General features: G+C 36.6%; 1 protein-coding gene across 3 annotated transcripts in view; it reads right to left on the bottom strand.

Moving 5' to 3' along the window:
* The window catches only part of TENM3 (teneurin transmembrane protein 3), a 417,392-nt gene that overhangs the window by 39,369 nt on the left and 362,146 nt on the right, over positions 1–15,877 (bottom strand). For all 3 annotated transcript variants that reach the window (XM_082759677.1, XM_082759679.1, XM_082759678.1), the window contains 6 exons: positions 14,738–14,954; positions 13,574–13,693; positions 12,916–13,177; positions 5,655–5,922; positions 4,922–5,065; positions 1,629–1,878 (listed from right to left, as the gene is read on the bottom strand). In XM_082759677.1, the coding sequence (XP_082615803.1) occupies positions 1,629–1,878; positions 4,922–5,065; positions 5,655–5,922; positions 12,916–13,177; positions 13,574–13,693; positions 14,738–14,954 (1,261 nt within the window). The remainder of the gene's footprint in view (positions 1–1,628; positions 1,879–4,921; positions 5,066–5,654; positions 5,923–12,915; positions 13,178–13,573; positions 13,694–14,737; positions 14,955–15,877) is intronic.

Consider the following 15,877-nt stretch of genomic DNA (forward strand, 5'->3'; position numbering starts at 1 on the left):
AATGTCTTATACAGCTGTAATCACAGCTTTGTGTTATCACAAGGGATTTCTTCTAAAAGTAGTGCAACAAATGCAAATTAAACTTAATAATGAAATCTAAAATTATCAGATTACCTCAGAGTCACACCTGGAAAATAACTTCAAACCAGCCAGACTATGCATCACCTCCCATTTCTGACTATTAGCAGTGATGCAAACGTCTTATTTAGTCATGGAATTTTTTGCCTAACCCACTTGAAATAATTTTTTGAACATAAAACCTGTCCTTATAAAGAAGGTTCAGATTTAAGTGAACTTAAAAAAAAATAGTCTAAAGGAGAACCGAGATATGACTCTCCTTGTTGAAAAATGAGGAAGGAAAAGGGTTGACAGCAAAAAAGGAGTGAAAGAGACCCTGCAGGGCTGCTGAGCCCTGTACTTAGCAAGTCTGACACAAAGTCTTGCAGGGCTTCATGTATCCAACAAGGCTTTAGCATAACGTTGTTTTTGTCTCCTTTTCAGTGACAGCTGCTGTGGCAAAGCACTTCTAAGCATCCACCTTCCTCGCCTCTGTTCTTGCCACTATTGTACCTATGCCAGGACAGATGAATGCTGCACTACAACCCCTCTGATTACTCTTGTTTCTGTGACAAGCCTTATGGAATCTTCACGTACTTCACAATCTGAACTGCTGGAGTCTTGTTATTACATGACAATTTCAGCTTTCATTACTAAGAAAAGTTCACATTTAAACAAAAGCATCTGTTTAATGTGAGCTTGAAAAGGCTCAGCATCAAAAGGCTAATGAAATGAACTCACTTTACACTTCTGTAATTTCTACTTCTGTAATACTTCTATTAGTTATATGCTGTTCTCACTGTATTTGGGGGATCTGACTAATGAATGAGTTTTGATAGAAACAGCGGAAGTGTGAGCAAAGGAACAGGAGCAAGAAGGCATGAAGGGATAGTGCAGGAGGGCACATACAAGCATAAAAAGAAGCCTGGCTGTGGACAGAGAGTGATGAGAAAATAGGAGCTTGTATCCGAAAGGACGATGCAGCCTGACAGCTGACATAACTAAAACATATGAACTCATTATTTTTGAAAAATACTCCCCTTTCCTAATAATACATCTCAGAAAGGACTTGTCCATTATAAGCATTCATTTGTTAAAAAAGAAAAAAGAACAGTTAGAAATATAGAAATCTTCTTTAAGAAATGCTTACCTATGTCTAAAATCTTTATTTCTTGGTGGGAGCAAGTAAAAAAGAACAGAAAAACATTATTAGAAAAATATTCAGAAAGGATGTTAGAAGATGAAAAGAAGGCAACATTTAAATCTATCATTAGTGAAGAGGTCCACTCACGTTGACTATATATACTCACTCTTTAAACCCACAGAATAATTACTCTGGGAAGACCAAATTCTCACAGTTTGCATTTACAGAGTTAAGGTATTTTACCATGGTAAATTTTCATCATTTCAGTTTTAAATACTATTTCCAACATGTTAAAATTTTTGAGTCCACTTTTTTGCTTCAAAAGCATTTGGAAGCCCTAACTTACACAACATCAGAAATCCATTCCACACTTCAGTTTGCATCAGTAATTCACAACTCAAAAGGTCCAAATGTGAGTATAACATACCTTAGCTCCAGAACACTAGTTACATTTCCAGATGGAAATATCCGTCGAACGTAGTTGAAATCTCCAATGTAAAGACTTCCATCTATCCCACAAGCTAAGGCAACTGGAGCCAGTAGTTTATTACCATCAGCTTGACCGTTACAACTTGGACAGGAGATGCTGCGTCTTCTTCCATTGCCCATGATACTACTGACAACTGGGGGTTGCTGAGATATAAATTGATTTTCACCATTTCCTTTGTAGAGGATTCCTGGCAGATAATACAAAAATCACAAAATAACAACAACAAAGTTTATAAAAACCTTGAATGTATGTACAGGAGATGATGCATAGATATTCTGAGTATCTCTTTTTATTTGAGCAATATAGTTTAACGGACTTGTAATTGTTTCAGCACCACTTTTTTTCTCACTACAAGTAACAGAACTTAGTTATGAACTACAAATGTTTTAATAAAGTCACTAAAACACACACAAAGCATTAAATTATCTTGTCCAAAAAATGTAGTAAAAATGTATTTTAAACTTCTGTTTAGAAATTCTCCTGAAATAACTGAAATTCTACCTGTGTATATATCATTAAAAAGGAAAAAAATGTACTTGCAAATTGCATCTCTAATGCCCTACTTTAACTAATTATGAATATGTTGTCAAATGTAATCTAAAGCAGATTACTACCACAAATTGAAAATATGAATTAAACAGTTACTTCAAAAAGTTGGAGATTGCCACACTCTTACATTATAAAAGGCTCTTTACTCAGCTCACAATAAAAATCTACCTCTGGCAATAAAGTCTGCCTCAATACCATGTCTGCAGTTATAGGCAGTTATTAAAAATGTCAAAAAAACAAAAAAAATTGTGGTGCCAGGCCAACCTGTCTCTTAAACTTAATTCTGCTTTGAGGCATGAAAGGAACAGTAATTTTGTAAAGACAAAGCAATGTGCCAGCAGTATTTTTCTTCCTTATAGCCTCCATAGGAAACCGAGAAGAAAAATGCATGCTTTATGTTAAATCTTCAGTTTGGAAAAAATGTTTGAATTTACAGCATGTTAAAAATGTTGCCAGATTCTTCTTGTATTATAGACCTCAGTGAATCCATCAATGGGTACTCTACTAATGGTCAGGTGTTATGGTTGTACTCATAAGTCACAATTTACCTTTTCGTGGTATAATCCATGTAAACCATGTGTCACTTACTTTGTACTTTACAGTGATAAATGCTTTATCAATTGTCCATACAGTTTCAAAGGCAATTTGGGGCTAAGGGATACATTTGTCTTTTGAGGTGCTTAGAGGAAATTTAAGATGTATTCCTCTGTCAGTCCTTACAGACTGAAAATGCATTCTTTATACTGAAAGATATGAGGAAAAAACACTTTGCCCTTTAAATGCTTTAGGTGGCTTCACTACTTTTTAATGTTATAAAATTTGGGAGATTATAAACATAAGACCAATAAACATGATCAAATCGGGAAGAATGAAAATGGTTTATGGAAACTTAACAACAAGTAATCTAAATAAGTAATCTAAATCAAAAGAAGGAGAATGTATTTTTCATGAATAGTCAAAGCCAGAATGCATTAGCAGTATACGAAATCCCCTCTCCTATGATTACATCATTTATGACAATCATGGAACCATAATTTTGCCTGAAATAGCTGAGTTCTATAATTTTCATCAGAGGAATTCTACAAGTCAGCACAGTGCACTATTGCATCTGATTTATTCTGTCATTACCTTGAAAAATTGGTCCTTCACATTTCTCCTCTATTATCACAGACTAAGAGATGCACATTAGACTATTTACTGCAGTAGCTTAGGATGTCCGTACAAACAGTGTCTGCACTCTCTTCTGAATACATTTCTCCAGCTCACCCACCTTGCCATTACAACTCTCCACTTTGTTTATTCAATTAGACACACGTCACTTTGAAAAGTCATTACTTGTCAAATGTACTCTTGAAAATAATTTAAAGCCACCGCCAATTCAACTTGTGAACAGAATCAATATTTTATATATATATATATATATATATATATATATATATATCTATATATATATCTATATATCTATATATATATTTAGAATTGTAGCTCTTTACATTTTTAGATGAATTACCTTTCAGGAATATGCACTTTTCCCCACCCACTTTTAAATTAGGTACAATTTAGGTACACCTTTCCCTTTATTTGGGTACTTTGTTTTTCTACTAGCCAGAAGCAAGGCTTTTAGGTGATGATTAGCATATCACAGCAAATAAACTGATGCACTAGCAGGACCTCTGAGGGACACTGGGTACCACAGAAGTGATGTTCTTCCCACTGAATTACTTCTGGGTACCTCCTTTCCACAAAAATTGAGTGCAACCAACTTCTACCATAAGCTATGCAACTTTGTCTATTTCACCTTTCTTACACACTTCTAGCCCAATTTTTACGTATTTCCTCCTGTTCAGTGTTCAGCTGGTGTTTCCTTAGCATGGCACCCACCTGGCAGTAACTGAGAGACACACTGGACAAATTGACCTTGATGCCAAGGCACGGTCCTTGTTAAGTGTGTCCTGCTCCTCATCTTTTCACTGGGATTAAAGAGGACTTGCTCACTGGAGTTTGTCCTGATAATGAGGGGCATAAGGAGCCTTCATTGACTGAAGGCACTGTCATTTGTCACCTGCAATGTGTTGAGCTGACCACGCATCCTGGGGAGGATGTACATCAGGGAAGGGTTTAAATGAGAGGACAGTGGAAACAACTGCTTATCCTCCAGAATAGATTGTAACCATGCACTAAATGCGCCTCTCAGCAGTCATGCTGTGGCTGGGGATATCATGACCTGAAGGGGAAAATCTCCTGTATAAATGAAGGATTTAAAACTGGAAGTGGAGACCTCTCGGTTCGGCAGGAATGCCTGCTATTGCCATTTAATTTTTAATTTTTTGTGAAAAGAAGTGTTCCAGATACTGCTACCATACATCCAGCTAGTGCCAATAACAATGGTGACATCTACAATTGCTTTAGAAACAGTGTCTCTTTAGCATCACTTAATTTTTTGGGGGTGGTTTCTTTGGAGAACATATCCAACAGAGAATGGCACTGTTAGATGCACTTATTAATGCATATGCATTAGTAGGAGGAAGCAAAGCATTTATTACATGCAAAGCATTCTGTAATTTCAGTTTTTTAAAATAGGGAAGCAAACATTTGAAAAGCTAAAATGAGATGACTAAGGTGTGGGGCAGTTGAGAGGCAGCTGAGTATTAAAATTAGGAAGAGGAAGCGTAACTCCTTACCATTCTGAACGTCCAAGACATGGTGTTTATCCAATGTCCAGCCACCCATGTTGGAGGCATCCAGTTCGTAGCCTTGCAAAATGGCAGTCCGCTTTTCCCAGAGAGTCAGATCTAAGCAAGACTCATATTCGTAGCCTACAGACACTGAAAAAAACAGTGCATTTCCTCATTAATTATAGAAACTTGTTCAGATGAATAGTTTAAAGAATGTAATTTCCTAAACTGTGTGTGTTCTTCTGCTCTCACAGGCTACCTAAAAATCCCTACGGCTTCCTTAGATGTATTGAAAATACTAAACAGAATTTCAAAATACTTTAAAAAGTAATCTTGGGTTATTAAAATAATCTTACTTATTAAAAATTATTAGAAGAGGACAGGTACAGAAGAAACCCGTTTTGTGAATTATGTCAGAATGCTATTGTGCTCTAAAATATGGGGAGTGCACAGACTGAACACCATACCATATTATTAGGCTGAGGGTTACTCATGGGTAAGAACTATGGGTGAAAAATGACAGTGAGCAGTCTCTTTTTCCTTTTGAAGCATGCTTTTCTCATAATTAAAAGTTTAGATTTGTGTAGTTTAATATACTTTACTACCCACCATTGTTTCTCATCTTATTATGCTAAACATTTTCTGATTAATGGACACAGGTATTTCAGATGTGTTTCTCTATTTTCAAGACAACAGCAAAAATGCAAAAAAACCCCAAACTTTTGCTTAAAACACATACCAACAGCTTCAGATAATCCATAGACTCTCTGATTGTATGCATCAGTTTTATCCCATATGAAAGTGTAAGCCAGATTTGGAGATGCAGGGAACCATTTCTGGAAAAGCCTTCCTACCACTGCCACCATAAGATGAACTTTCATTAGATTAAATGGTATAACAGATTGGGTCATAGTGATCTTCAGAACAGATTTATATCCTGCAGCCCTGGAGCTTAAGTATGATAACTTCAGATCAGTTCCTGGTATTGTCGTTTCTTCATGAAGTACCTATGCATTGATAAGAAAAAAGGCAACGTGTGAATGATCTGGAAATTAAACGTAACAATGCAGATATTGTAAAACGGGGCTTGATATGATGCTATGGTGCTACACAACAATCCATTATGAAGTATCATCTAAATCTGGCCTTCATTTAATATGTAAAATAAAAACAAATAAAGAACAGTATTTCACTTTTTTTTTTTCTTTTTTTTTCTTTTTTTTTTTTTTACAGAATAGCAAAGTCTAACATCTTTGTTATACTAAAGCTGCTTAATTCATACATTCTGCTGAAGGATTTCAAAGATGTCTCCTTTATTTTAATAGGTGGAGGTATGGAGAAGAGGAGAGTATGGAGAGCCTTCCCAAATGCTTTTTCCAAAACCAGCAGAAAAGCATCTTCTACCTAAGTGTAAACAGCCCCTTCTTGTGCCGCCATCCATATCCTAACTATGGATACATAATAAAGGCAAAAGAGCCTCAAAACACTGCAGAGCTTCAGATTTAGTCAGGATCTCTAATTGCTCCTGAAGTTCACATGGTAATGGTGCAACACAGGAAGGACTTTTAGGTGGTTTATTATTTGCATTATCTGTGGATTGTAAATACTTTAAACCAGAGTATTCTTCCATTTATTTCACTGAGATAAGTAGGATGCCTCAGGGAAAGCTTTTCCATATTTCCTGATCAATATTCACTACTCAGACATCAGCTCACCACTTTCTCATTTCAGAGAGGTGCAATGATTCAATTTTATTTTTAAAAGGTTCCTCCCCCCTCTACCTTGTCTTTGCCTTTGAGCTGGGGAGCTTTAGTGGGTGATAGATGGATGTGGAAGGTTTCTGTGTAACATGGATGAAGACAGCCAATACTGTCCTATACCTCAGTTGGGACATAAAACTCTATTAGAATCATGTCCCTAAACACTGAGAGCCAGCACTTCGGCTGCACAGCTACCAACCATCCTTGCTTATTGAAAATAAGGAAAAAGAAGTATCTAGACACATCTATAAACATAATGTTTCTGTGGGGGGAATAGAGGGCAAAGGATGCTGAATCACAAGCCCGGAGCCTTTGTGGTGTCAAAAGAGCACTCCTGGGGAAGTACGTTTGGAAAGCTGTATTTTACCTACCTGTCTCCTGGTCCTGAACCCTGAAGACCAAACACTAATTAGTATCAGTAGAAAGCAGACTTCAGGGAGTGAACAAATATCCCTGACATTAAGCCTGAGACTTCAGTGCCATCAAAAGCTGGCTACTGAAGAAGTGCTATGTTAGCTCAGGATTTCTGTAGCTCAGGTTTTCTCCAGTGTTCTCTATGCTAGAGAATCCTCAGACACCGCTTTTAAACAATTGACTGGGTTGAACAGAATCAAAATATGTGGTTCTATGGTCCTGAGGAGGGCAACAGATAATACAACATTACCTATGTTAGCACTACTGCTGGTATATAGATTTGTATACTATTAATTGCATTTGCCTCCTTCCCCTTAACAATAGCAGCAACAAATCAGAAATAGTATTTTGGCTCATGGTCTGGCATAAATGGTTACTAAAACCTGATGTGTAAGGATATGACTCTTCACCTCCAGCAAGGCTGTAACAGAGCTGTGGGAAATAAAGGAGGCACTGGAAGACACCGGACAAATGAAATTCTTAATTCTTAACCTTTGAAAGTTTCTTTTTTCCCCCCACCATCAACCTGGCATCACTGAGAGAAATGACAAGCAGTACCATCACCTGGAAGGAGATGAGTTGTATCAATTCTGTTTGAAAATCTAGTCTGCTCTCCTTCAGTCCTATATACACACAGTATCTAAGCCAGATGAGAAGAAAATCTTTTCTGCACAAACAAACAAAACTCTCTAGAGAGAAAAGCAATTGTGAACATATTCCTTTTCTAAGACTTTGAAGGAACAACACAAAACACCAATGAACAAAAGACAAATTCCTCCTCAAGACATCAGCGGGACTCTCATCTACTGCACATTAAATCTGGTCTAACAGATGGAGTTCTCCGTAAGCAAGAGGAGAAAAAGAAATAATACACTTGTAATAGGACACAATTTAATGGACTTGACTGGTCTCCTGTTAAGACCACTGTTTCTTTTACAACTTTAACTGTGGAAGAGCAGTGTTAAACACTTAGGTGGTCTTCTGATACTCTTGCCTGAGATAACAGACAATAAAGAGGACACCTTGAAGTTTCAATTTCCAAGAAATTCCACTGTGTATTTGGATTACTATCAAATTAGAAAGTAGGACACACGCAGTTCTCAGCGAGGTTTAAAACAAAAAAAACCCGAACCCCTATTATTAGTTTCTGCAGAAGCCTCAAACATCTGCTGGAAATCTGACTTATAACTTCCTTCTTTCCATAAAATATTCCCTGTAGTAACTTATTTTCTTGCGAACTTTCGAAATCTAGAGGTAAGGTTATGCATCTCAATCTCTCTCCTAGAATCAAGCATTACAAAGAGAATTAAACAGTTTAATGTTCATCTGAAACGTTAAATCATCGGGCACAGCAGAGAGCATCCTATGGGAGCCATGACAACACATCAATTGTAAAGCAATCAGGAAAGTCACTGGGTATAAAAGTCACATCAGGAATCGCCAGCACAACCAATCTGTCTGTACTTTACCTTTTCCCGACAGAGTATCAAACTACCTCCAGAAATGCTGACACCCTACGGGGACTGAGTTATAGCCCCCCCACCACATTCGAAGGGCTGACATTTTATTTACGGATGATCAAGCTTCTTGGGAGGAAAGCTATGAAATACTTAACCTACAGGACTCAGATAAGGGTCACCTCAATTTTCTCAAAGACAGAGTTTCCTCTCCCCAAAGTTCAAGTGGGTGACTGAGTCACATAAATTGCTCAGGACTCCTCATCCTTGGCCAGAAGGACTAAAGCTGCCCAGGCTCTGGAATGCTTTCCTGCTCCACAATGCGATTCAGGTGGCATGCTATGATAGTATTAAGAACCCTGAATTGGGAATTTACACTCAATTAGGGGGAAAATGCCTGCTGTATTGCCTAGTATTTTTGTCAGATGAGCAACCTCAATAGAGGGTTTGAGAAAAAAATTCACAAATGAGTGTAAACTTGAACTTCTAGTGTCAGAAAAAGGTTCTTTGCAGAGATGTAAAGAGCTGAACTGCTGTATAAAATGTAACATCATCGTGGTTTGAGAGGGATAAAGATGGCATGTTTAGACACGGGTAAGTATTGGTAACTACTATTATTGCACAAAGCTTGAGACCAAAGAATACTAAAATTATACTTCTTTAAGCAGAAGCTGCTCATTTCAAGATGGAAAAATCTTTTTCTTTTTTAAAAAAACAACTTCCCCTAGAATTGAGGCTCTTAAGCAAACTTATAAAGACATAACCCTGGGTTAACAATATAAAGCAAGGAGAAATGAAAAGGGGAAAAAATGCTTGTTTTTTTTATAGAGTTAAAGCATTGTTAAGATACCACAGAGAAGGATGGAAAAAAACATATACCTATCAGGCTAAAAATGTGTCAGTAAAAGCATAAACCAAGAGGCACATATAAAGTCTAAAACAGAAAACAAAGAGAAGAAAATTAGATAAACTGCTGGAAAATAAGGACACTTAAATGGAAATATTTAGCTCAATGAAGTAATCTTCATTGTTTTCTCAGCACAAATTCAGAGTTTACAGATTAAGCTAAGTGAAACCAGGATATAGCATCTATATAAGAGTGAAATATCTAGGCGTCCTATTAGACTGCAAGGTTTAATGAAAAAATAGGTTAATTTATTTGGTGAAAACCTGGACATCTTGAAGTAACAAACATAATAATTTTATTAAGTTACAGAGGCCCCTATTTTACCCTTAATTCTTCTGGGTGAAGAAATTTTGCCAATTTCCGCTGCATAGTATTGCCAGTAGTAAAACAGAGTCAGAGAAAAAAAGTGTGCAATCTTGAACTGTTTTGACAAAATTCATTCACAGTTCACCCAGGCAACACTGGAATTAAACCAAAGCATCTACTCTCACTAATTGGTCCCCTAACAATGTAGGTCTCCAAACCTGCCTTGGTCCCTTAATCATGCAGGTCACGCTCCACAGATGCAGTCAAAGCCACTTCCCTCTAAACACATGTAAGCATACAATTTGAAGGAAAACATACAATTTGAAAGAATACTTTTCAGCCTTCATTCACCCACACACTTGAGGTGATGGAAGCAAGCTGCTCAGGACCTGCAGAAGGCATCTTGGAGCCTTGCAAGCATACGTAACAGTGAATAATGGAAGTGTAGGAGAAGGAAAGCCACAAAAAGTTTCAGAACTGAACTCATTGAGTTGTGAGTTTTCAGAACTCATTGTGACTCACACGTGGGTTTCTGCCAGACCACAATGCAATATGTGGCATACAGACATTTATTATATTAGGAAAAAGACAGCAATGATATTACCTAATACGTATAAGCAGCTCCAGCGCAACCTGATCTCACTCATCTGCATGTAGTTTAACTCCTTGTTCCATGCTGACTAATCTCAGCTAGTTAAGTCTAGGCAAAGCATGCTAACTTGCAACTGAAAGAGGATAAAAAATTACGTCTAAATAGTCAAATTTAGTTAACATATATTTATTATCATCCATTTTGAGTAATGATCTGCTGGGTCTGTGATCACCTCTCCACCTACTGCATTCTTTGTTTCCTTGTACTTGTCCTCTTTTTTCAGTTTTCTTTTGTGCTGCTTCTTCAGCACAGACTTTAATTCCCCCTCTGATCATTTTGGGATTCATAAGCCACTAAGTACACTCTTTTGGAAACATTATCTCCAAGGGATGATGAAGCACTTCAAGGGATGATGATGATTATAGCAGCACATCATTTTCTCCAGTCTGTGACAGTGAGCGCTGTCACACTGCACCAACAGGGTGACTGATGCTGACTGCAAGACACAGGAAACGGTTTCTTTCCTTATGCCTTCAGCCAGCCTCCCATGCTTTAAACTGGCATCACCCTCTTTTAAATGAAAAGATTTATAGCAGCTCCTCTGGACCTGAACAGGCAGTTTTTAATGGAATCTGAACCTGCTCATCTTTTATAAGATTGGTGAATTTTTTGGGAGACAGACTTGTGCATGAAGTGTTTCTGAGGGGAATATGACCCTGAAGAGTACTTCCCAGGCACGGCTGTGCAGCTCCCACCTGCTGAAGCAGGGCATTACATACATGTATGTCTGATGAACAAAGTATATGAAAGAAAATATTTCTTGATTTTTTTTACACATTACTGGATTTTTTTTTTTTTTTGCATACACAGCAACACTACTTTTGTTCCCTCATCAGAAATCACCCATTAGCACCTAGTATTCAGGGAAATATGACCTTTTCTTCGGTTGGTTTTGCAAGGAAAGCAGACTGAGCCACTAGTCCTGCCTACCAGATCTCCCACCCTTTGAACTTGGTAGCAAATCTCAATCAAATCTGAAACAATAGTAGAAATCACTAAGATAATTCAGTTCCTTTAGTTTTTAGAAAAAACAAACAAACAAACAAACCCACAATCAATCAATCAAACAAAACAAACCCAACAACAAGAACAAAAGACTAGAAAGAAAAAAAAAAAGACTTGTGTAGGGAAGTTAGTATCCAAACTGGCACTCCCATGAGAAAGAGGCTAAATGCAGTCAGTGGGGGAAGGACTGGACATGGCAGACAGCTGCAATTATAGCAGTGGGAATTAGTTGGAATCTAGACTTCATTAGTCCCACTGCTCACAAAATGACTTCTTTTTCTGACATTTTTCTATTATTACTTTTTCTTGATTTATACACCATCTATCTAAGCCATTTGCCATCACTTCAGGAACCGAATCTATCATCTGTTGCCAAAACAAGTAAATCAAGGCTGTTTTTCGGTGGACTGTGTTTTGCAAATCCTTTTTTTTTAATTGACTTGGAACTAACAACAGCACAGAAAGATAGGATAAAAGCAACAATTTCCTAGCATGGTCTTGATTTGTATGACTGTTTAGTTGTAATTTCCTTACATCTTTACTTTTAACCTGCTCCTTCCATGAATTGCTTAATGATTTTGCTATTTTCTTAAAAAGCTCTAAAATTTTTTGAATTCTATATCTCCCTTGAAGATGTAAGGATATTTCTTAGTGAACGTGAAAAATCATGCCCTGTGTAATTATGACATTGTGAGGGTGGGAGAGAGAGGAAGAGAGAAAAAGAGGAAGGAGAAAGAGTGCTGTTTCAGTAGGAAAAGTTTTATCAGAAATCAATAATGAAATAAGTTTTATCAGAAATCAATAATGACATAAATACTACTTGAAACACAACTCTACTTTAAGAGCTGAGGAAGACTACATTAGTGATCAGTTATCTGAGATAACACAACATATGATAGAGAAAAATACATTCCAGTCGCAGCTCTTTCAGCTGCAAACAAGCTTTTGATATTAAGTTTTACTTTGGACATCACAAGCTCTGAGGATGTACATTAGCACACACGCTCATTGCCTTGTAAGCCTGTCCTCAGCATCAAAAACAGAGATTTTTTCAGTATGAAAAGAAATAGGAGTGTTATGCTCTCTATTAAAAATAAATTGATAAATTGAACTGCATGACTCTTTTTGACACAGTGGAAAAACACTTTTCATTTTCTGTTTTGAAGTACATTTCTAACAAGAGGGCAGTCTAAGAAGTTTGATGTACTACAGTGTGTTCATTTTGATGGGGCAGTGCCTGATTGATGAAGACATTCTGTCCTTTTAATGATGCAAACAAATACAAAACAAGACACTAGCATGCACCAAGTTTTCTTAGATTTTTAAAAAATGAAATTAAAAAAAATATCACATTGAATAAACAAATCGGTCTAAAAATAACCACATTGCAAATTCTTATCAGGATTATTTATTTAAAAACAATTAATTTACAGTCTTTTCACTATAGTTACTTAATTCTAGCCTAAGATAAAATACTATTTGTTTGTAATACACTTTACCTGTGTCTCTGGGATGATAGGACTATCTTCAGGAGAAATTCTAAAGAAGGTAGATAAAGGTGATGACACGATAATGGGGTTTGGCCTTACGAATCCACTCAGGTCACAACTAGGAATGTCGTTCTCTTCCTTTTTCATGACCAGGGTATCCATGACATAAAAGACATTCCAGGGAATCCACACTGTGTGATACTGTGTCAGGAACGGCGATCGCTCAAACACCAGTGTGAGAGAGGCACCACCATTCGCTACCAAGTCAAACCTAGAAAAAAAATAGTGGCAGCTGTTGAGCAAATTCCCACAGCCATCCACAGCCTCCATTTTACTGATTGATTCTTCATCCTACTGTACTGATCTGAAGAAAGAATAGCTCTACTGGGAACAATGGAGAAATCAATTAAATTACATTACATAATACTGCACTAAGAGAATGGAGAATTTCGGATGCTGCATTTAAATTCAACAAGGCCTTCTACTTCCAAAGTACATATATGGTATGTTTATATTTATTTGAAGAATGTACAAAGTGCAGCGTTGCTTAACCACTTTTTCAGGTCTGTTGTTTCTGTTATTTAATTACTAGTTTATTTTTACAAGCAGCTCTTTATTTATTTATTTACTGTCTTGATGTCTTAGAAGTGCTTCAAAGTGTACTCACATTCCATCTTGGCGAGTGATTGTATATCCATAGTCTGGGTAGTGTAAAAAGGAGACATTGACCCCAATGAGTGGAGTTCCATCAGCAGTTAATACTTGGCCTCTTATGACAGATGCAAGGCTGTGAAAAAAATATCAAATTACAAATCTATTTTATTTTTTTAGTTCTCTTTTGAATGAACAATAGCTAGCACAGCAAACAAACATACATCTCGACATGGTATCAACTCTAATTAACAAAATCACTCCTGAGCCTTCAACTCATCTACAAATTCACATAAATGACATTGTATAAACACATACCTCAACATCTACAGATTATCATTTAGTTTTAATTTGGTTGAGTTTACTTTGGTTCATTTTGTATGAACTCTGTACTGAGTTACTAAGCCCAGTAATACACTGAAGAATTTTAAGAACTTATAATTTCTAGATGTTCTGTAAGTCATACTTCTGGCAGGTTCTTAAAGAAAAATGTACTTTTCAATTAGTATCAAAGCAATCTGTAAAACTGCAGGGACTACAAAGTACAAAATTTAAAAGAGCAATAAGGAACATTTGTGCAACAACTTTTAATCAACTGCTGTGCCCAAACACATTAATGCTGTAAAATTACTGCAAACGCAGTGGTTCTAGTGTAAATCATCTTCTTTCACTCAGTGAGATCCGAGACACCTGCTTCCTGTTACTGGTTTATTTTCAGGTCATTACTGCTTCGCAGAGCACCAGTCAAATAGTTTATGCAATTACACTGTCGTGCACTTAACAGTTCTATTACATTAATTCATAATTTATATTATTTAGTGAGCTCAGTTTAAAAAGTGTAGCTTTGCTTTTCCTTCTGAAGTGTTTTCATTGCTTTGATATATTTCCAACTGTGCTAGCCCAAATCAACTGGTTAAATAAAGATTTATTTAATCATTAATAAAGTGCCCTATTAGAATACAGGTACTATGTACGGCAAACACCTGCTGCAACCTAGTGGCACTGGCAATTTGAATTTTTTAGGAAATGAGATAAAATAAGCAATCTGATATACTAAGAGAAAATGTCTTTCTGAAAGTCCACTCAATTAAATCTTCAATCACAGTGGATCTTCTAGCATGCACCTCACACGCTTTTCAATTGCTTTTGTATTCATGAGTAAAGGTTGAGTCATGCTCACCTCTTATTAAAAGGACTTTCCCCAGGTATGACATGAGTGCTGTCTGCTCCGATAAGAAAACTGATCCGGTCATAAAATGCTTTGGCAGCTTGCTGAGATGGCGACTGTTGGCTTTGGCTGATGATATCTTGGGGATCAGGTAGCCCACGACAATAAGGCTGATTTTGGCAAGAACTCTGCAAACAGCAGTCAGGATCCATACAGTCAACCAGCCCATCTGTTGGCAGAAATTCACACAAATGAACAAACTCTTCCTCCTGCCCTTTTGTATGTGAATGAGTCAGCAAGCAGAGAGATTAAAAAAATTACATAGTATGAAAGAGTATTAATAATTAAGATTTTAATGAATTCACTTTAAATTAAAGAAAAGTTAGTTTGTTTCCACTGAGTTCTTAAACTCCCATGGAAATCCTAGCAAGCTAAATGCACTCAGGATCTTGCATAAATTAAATGTCTTTATTCGATACTTTTCTATAAACATGTGGAACAAACCAGAAAATGAAGGGAACTCAGGCTCTGCACACACTGCTAACTTATAAATATTAAACATTTTAGGTGGGTCTCAGTAGCTTTTATCTGAGGTTATTTGGCTTGCTAGAGAAAAGAAACAAGTAACTCCCACTCTGCTGTTTTCCTGAACTTTTTAGCATATCTATGCTGTGAGTAGCTTTAAATATTTCACAACATTTATCAAGGTGAATTCCTTTATGCTTTGGCAGAAAGGTTTTGTTGCTAGTGGCAAAGGCAATTTCCACAACTGTTTTGCATGAAAATGTATATGAGAACAAAATCTGTACTTAACATTTAGATTTTATTTTGAATAAAATGATGAGGAATACTGGCCACTATAAAAAGATTTAAACACATGGGTGCTTTTATGCTTATGTGCTGAAATATTCACATATAATGAGCATTAGATCTGTCACATCACTGGAAATCTAATTTGGTGAAAGATTAAAATCAAGATCAAATTGATAACTACTAATTTGTTGTAAGTAAAGTCGTAAGGAAAATGAGCCTGGAAATGTCAGCTACAGAAAATTTCCAGATGAATGTAATATGGTATCACATTGCTGATAATTGTTTCCCCAAAAGAACAGCAAGACTGAAATAGCTCAAACATTTTATTATTCCATTTAT

The sequence above is a fragment of the Aythya marila genome, assembly GCF_965140915.1.
Source record: "Aythya marila genome assembly, chromosome: 4".
Lineage (NCBI taxonomy): Eukaryota > Metazoa > Chordata > Aves > Anseriformes > Anatidae > Aythya > Aythya marila.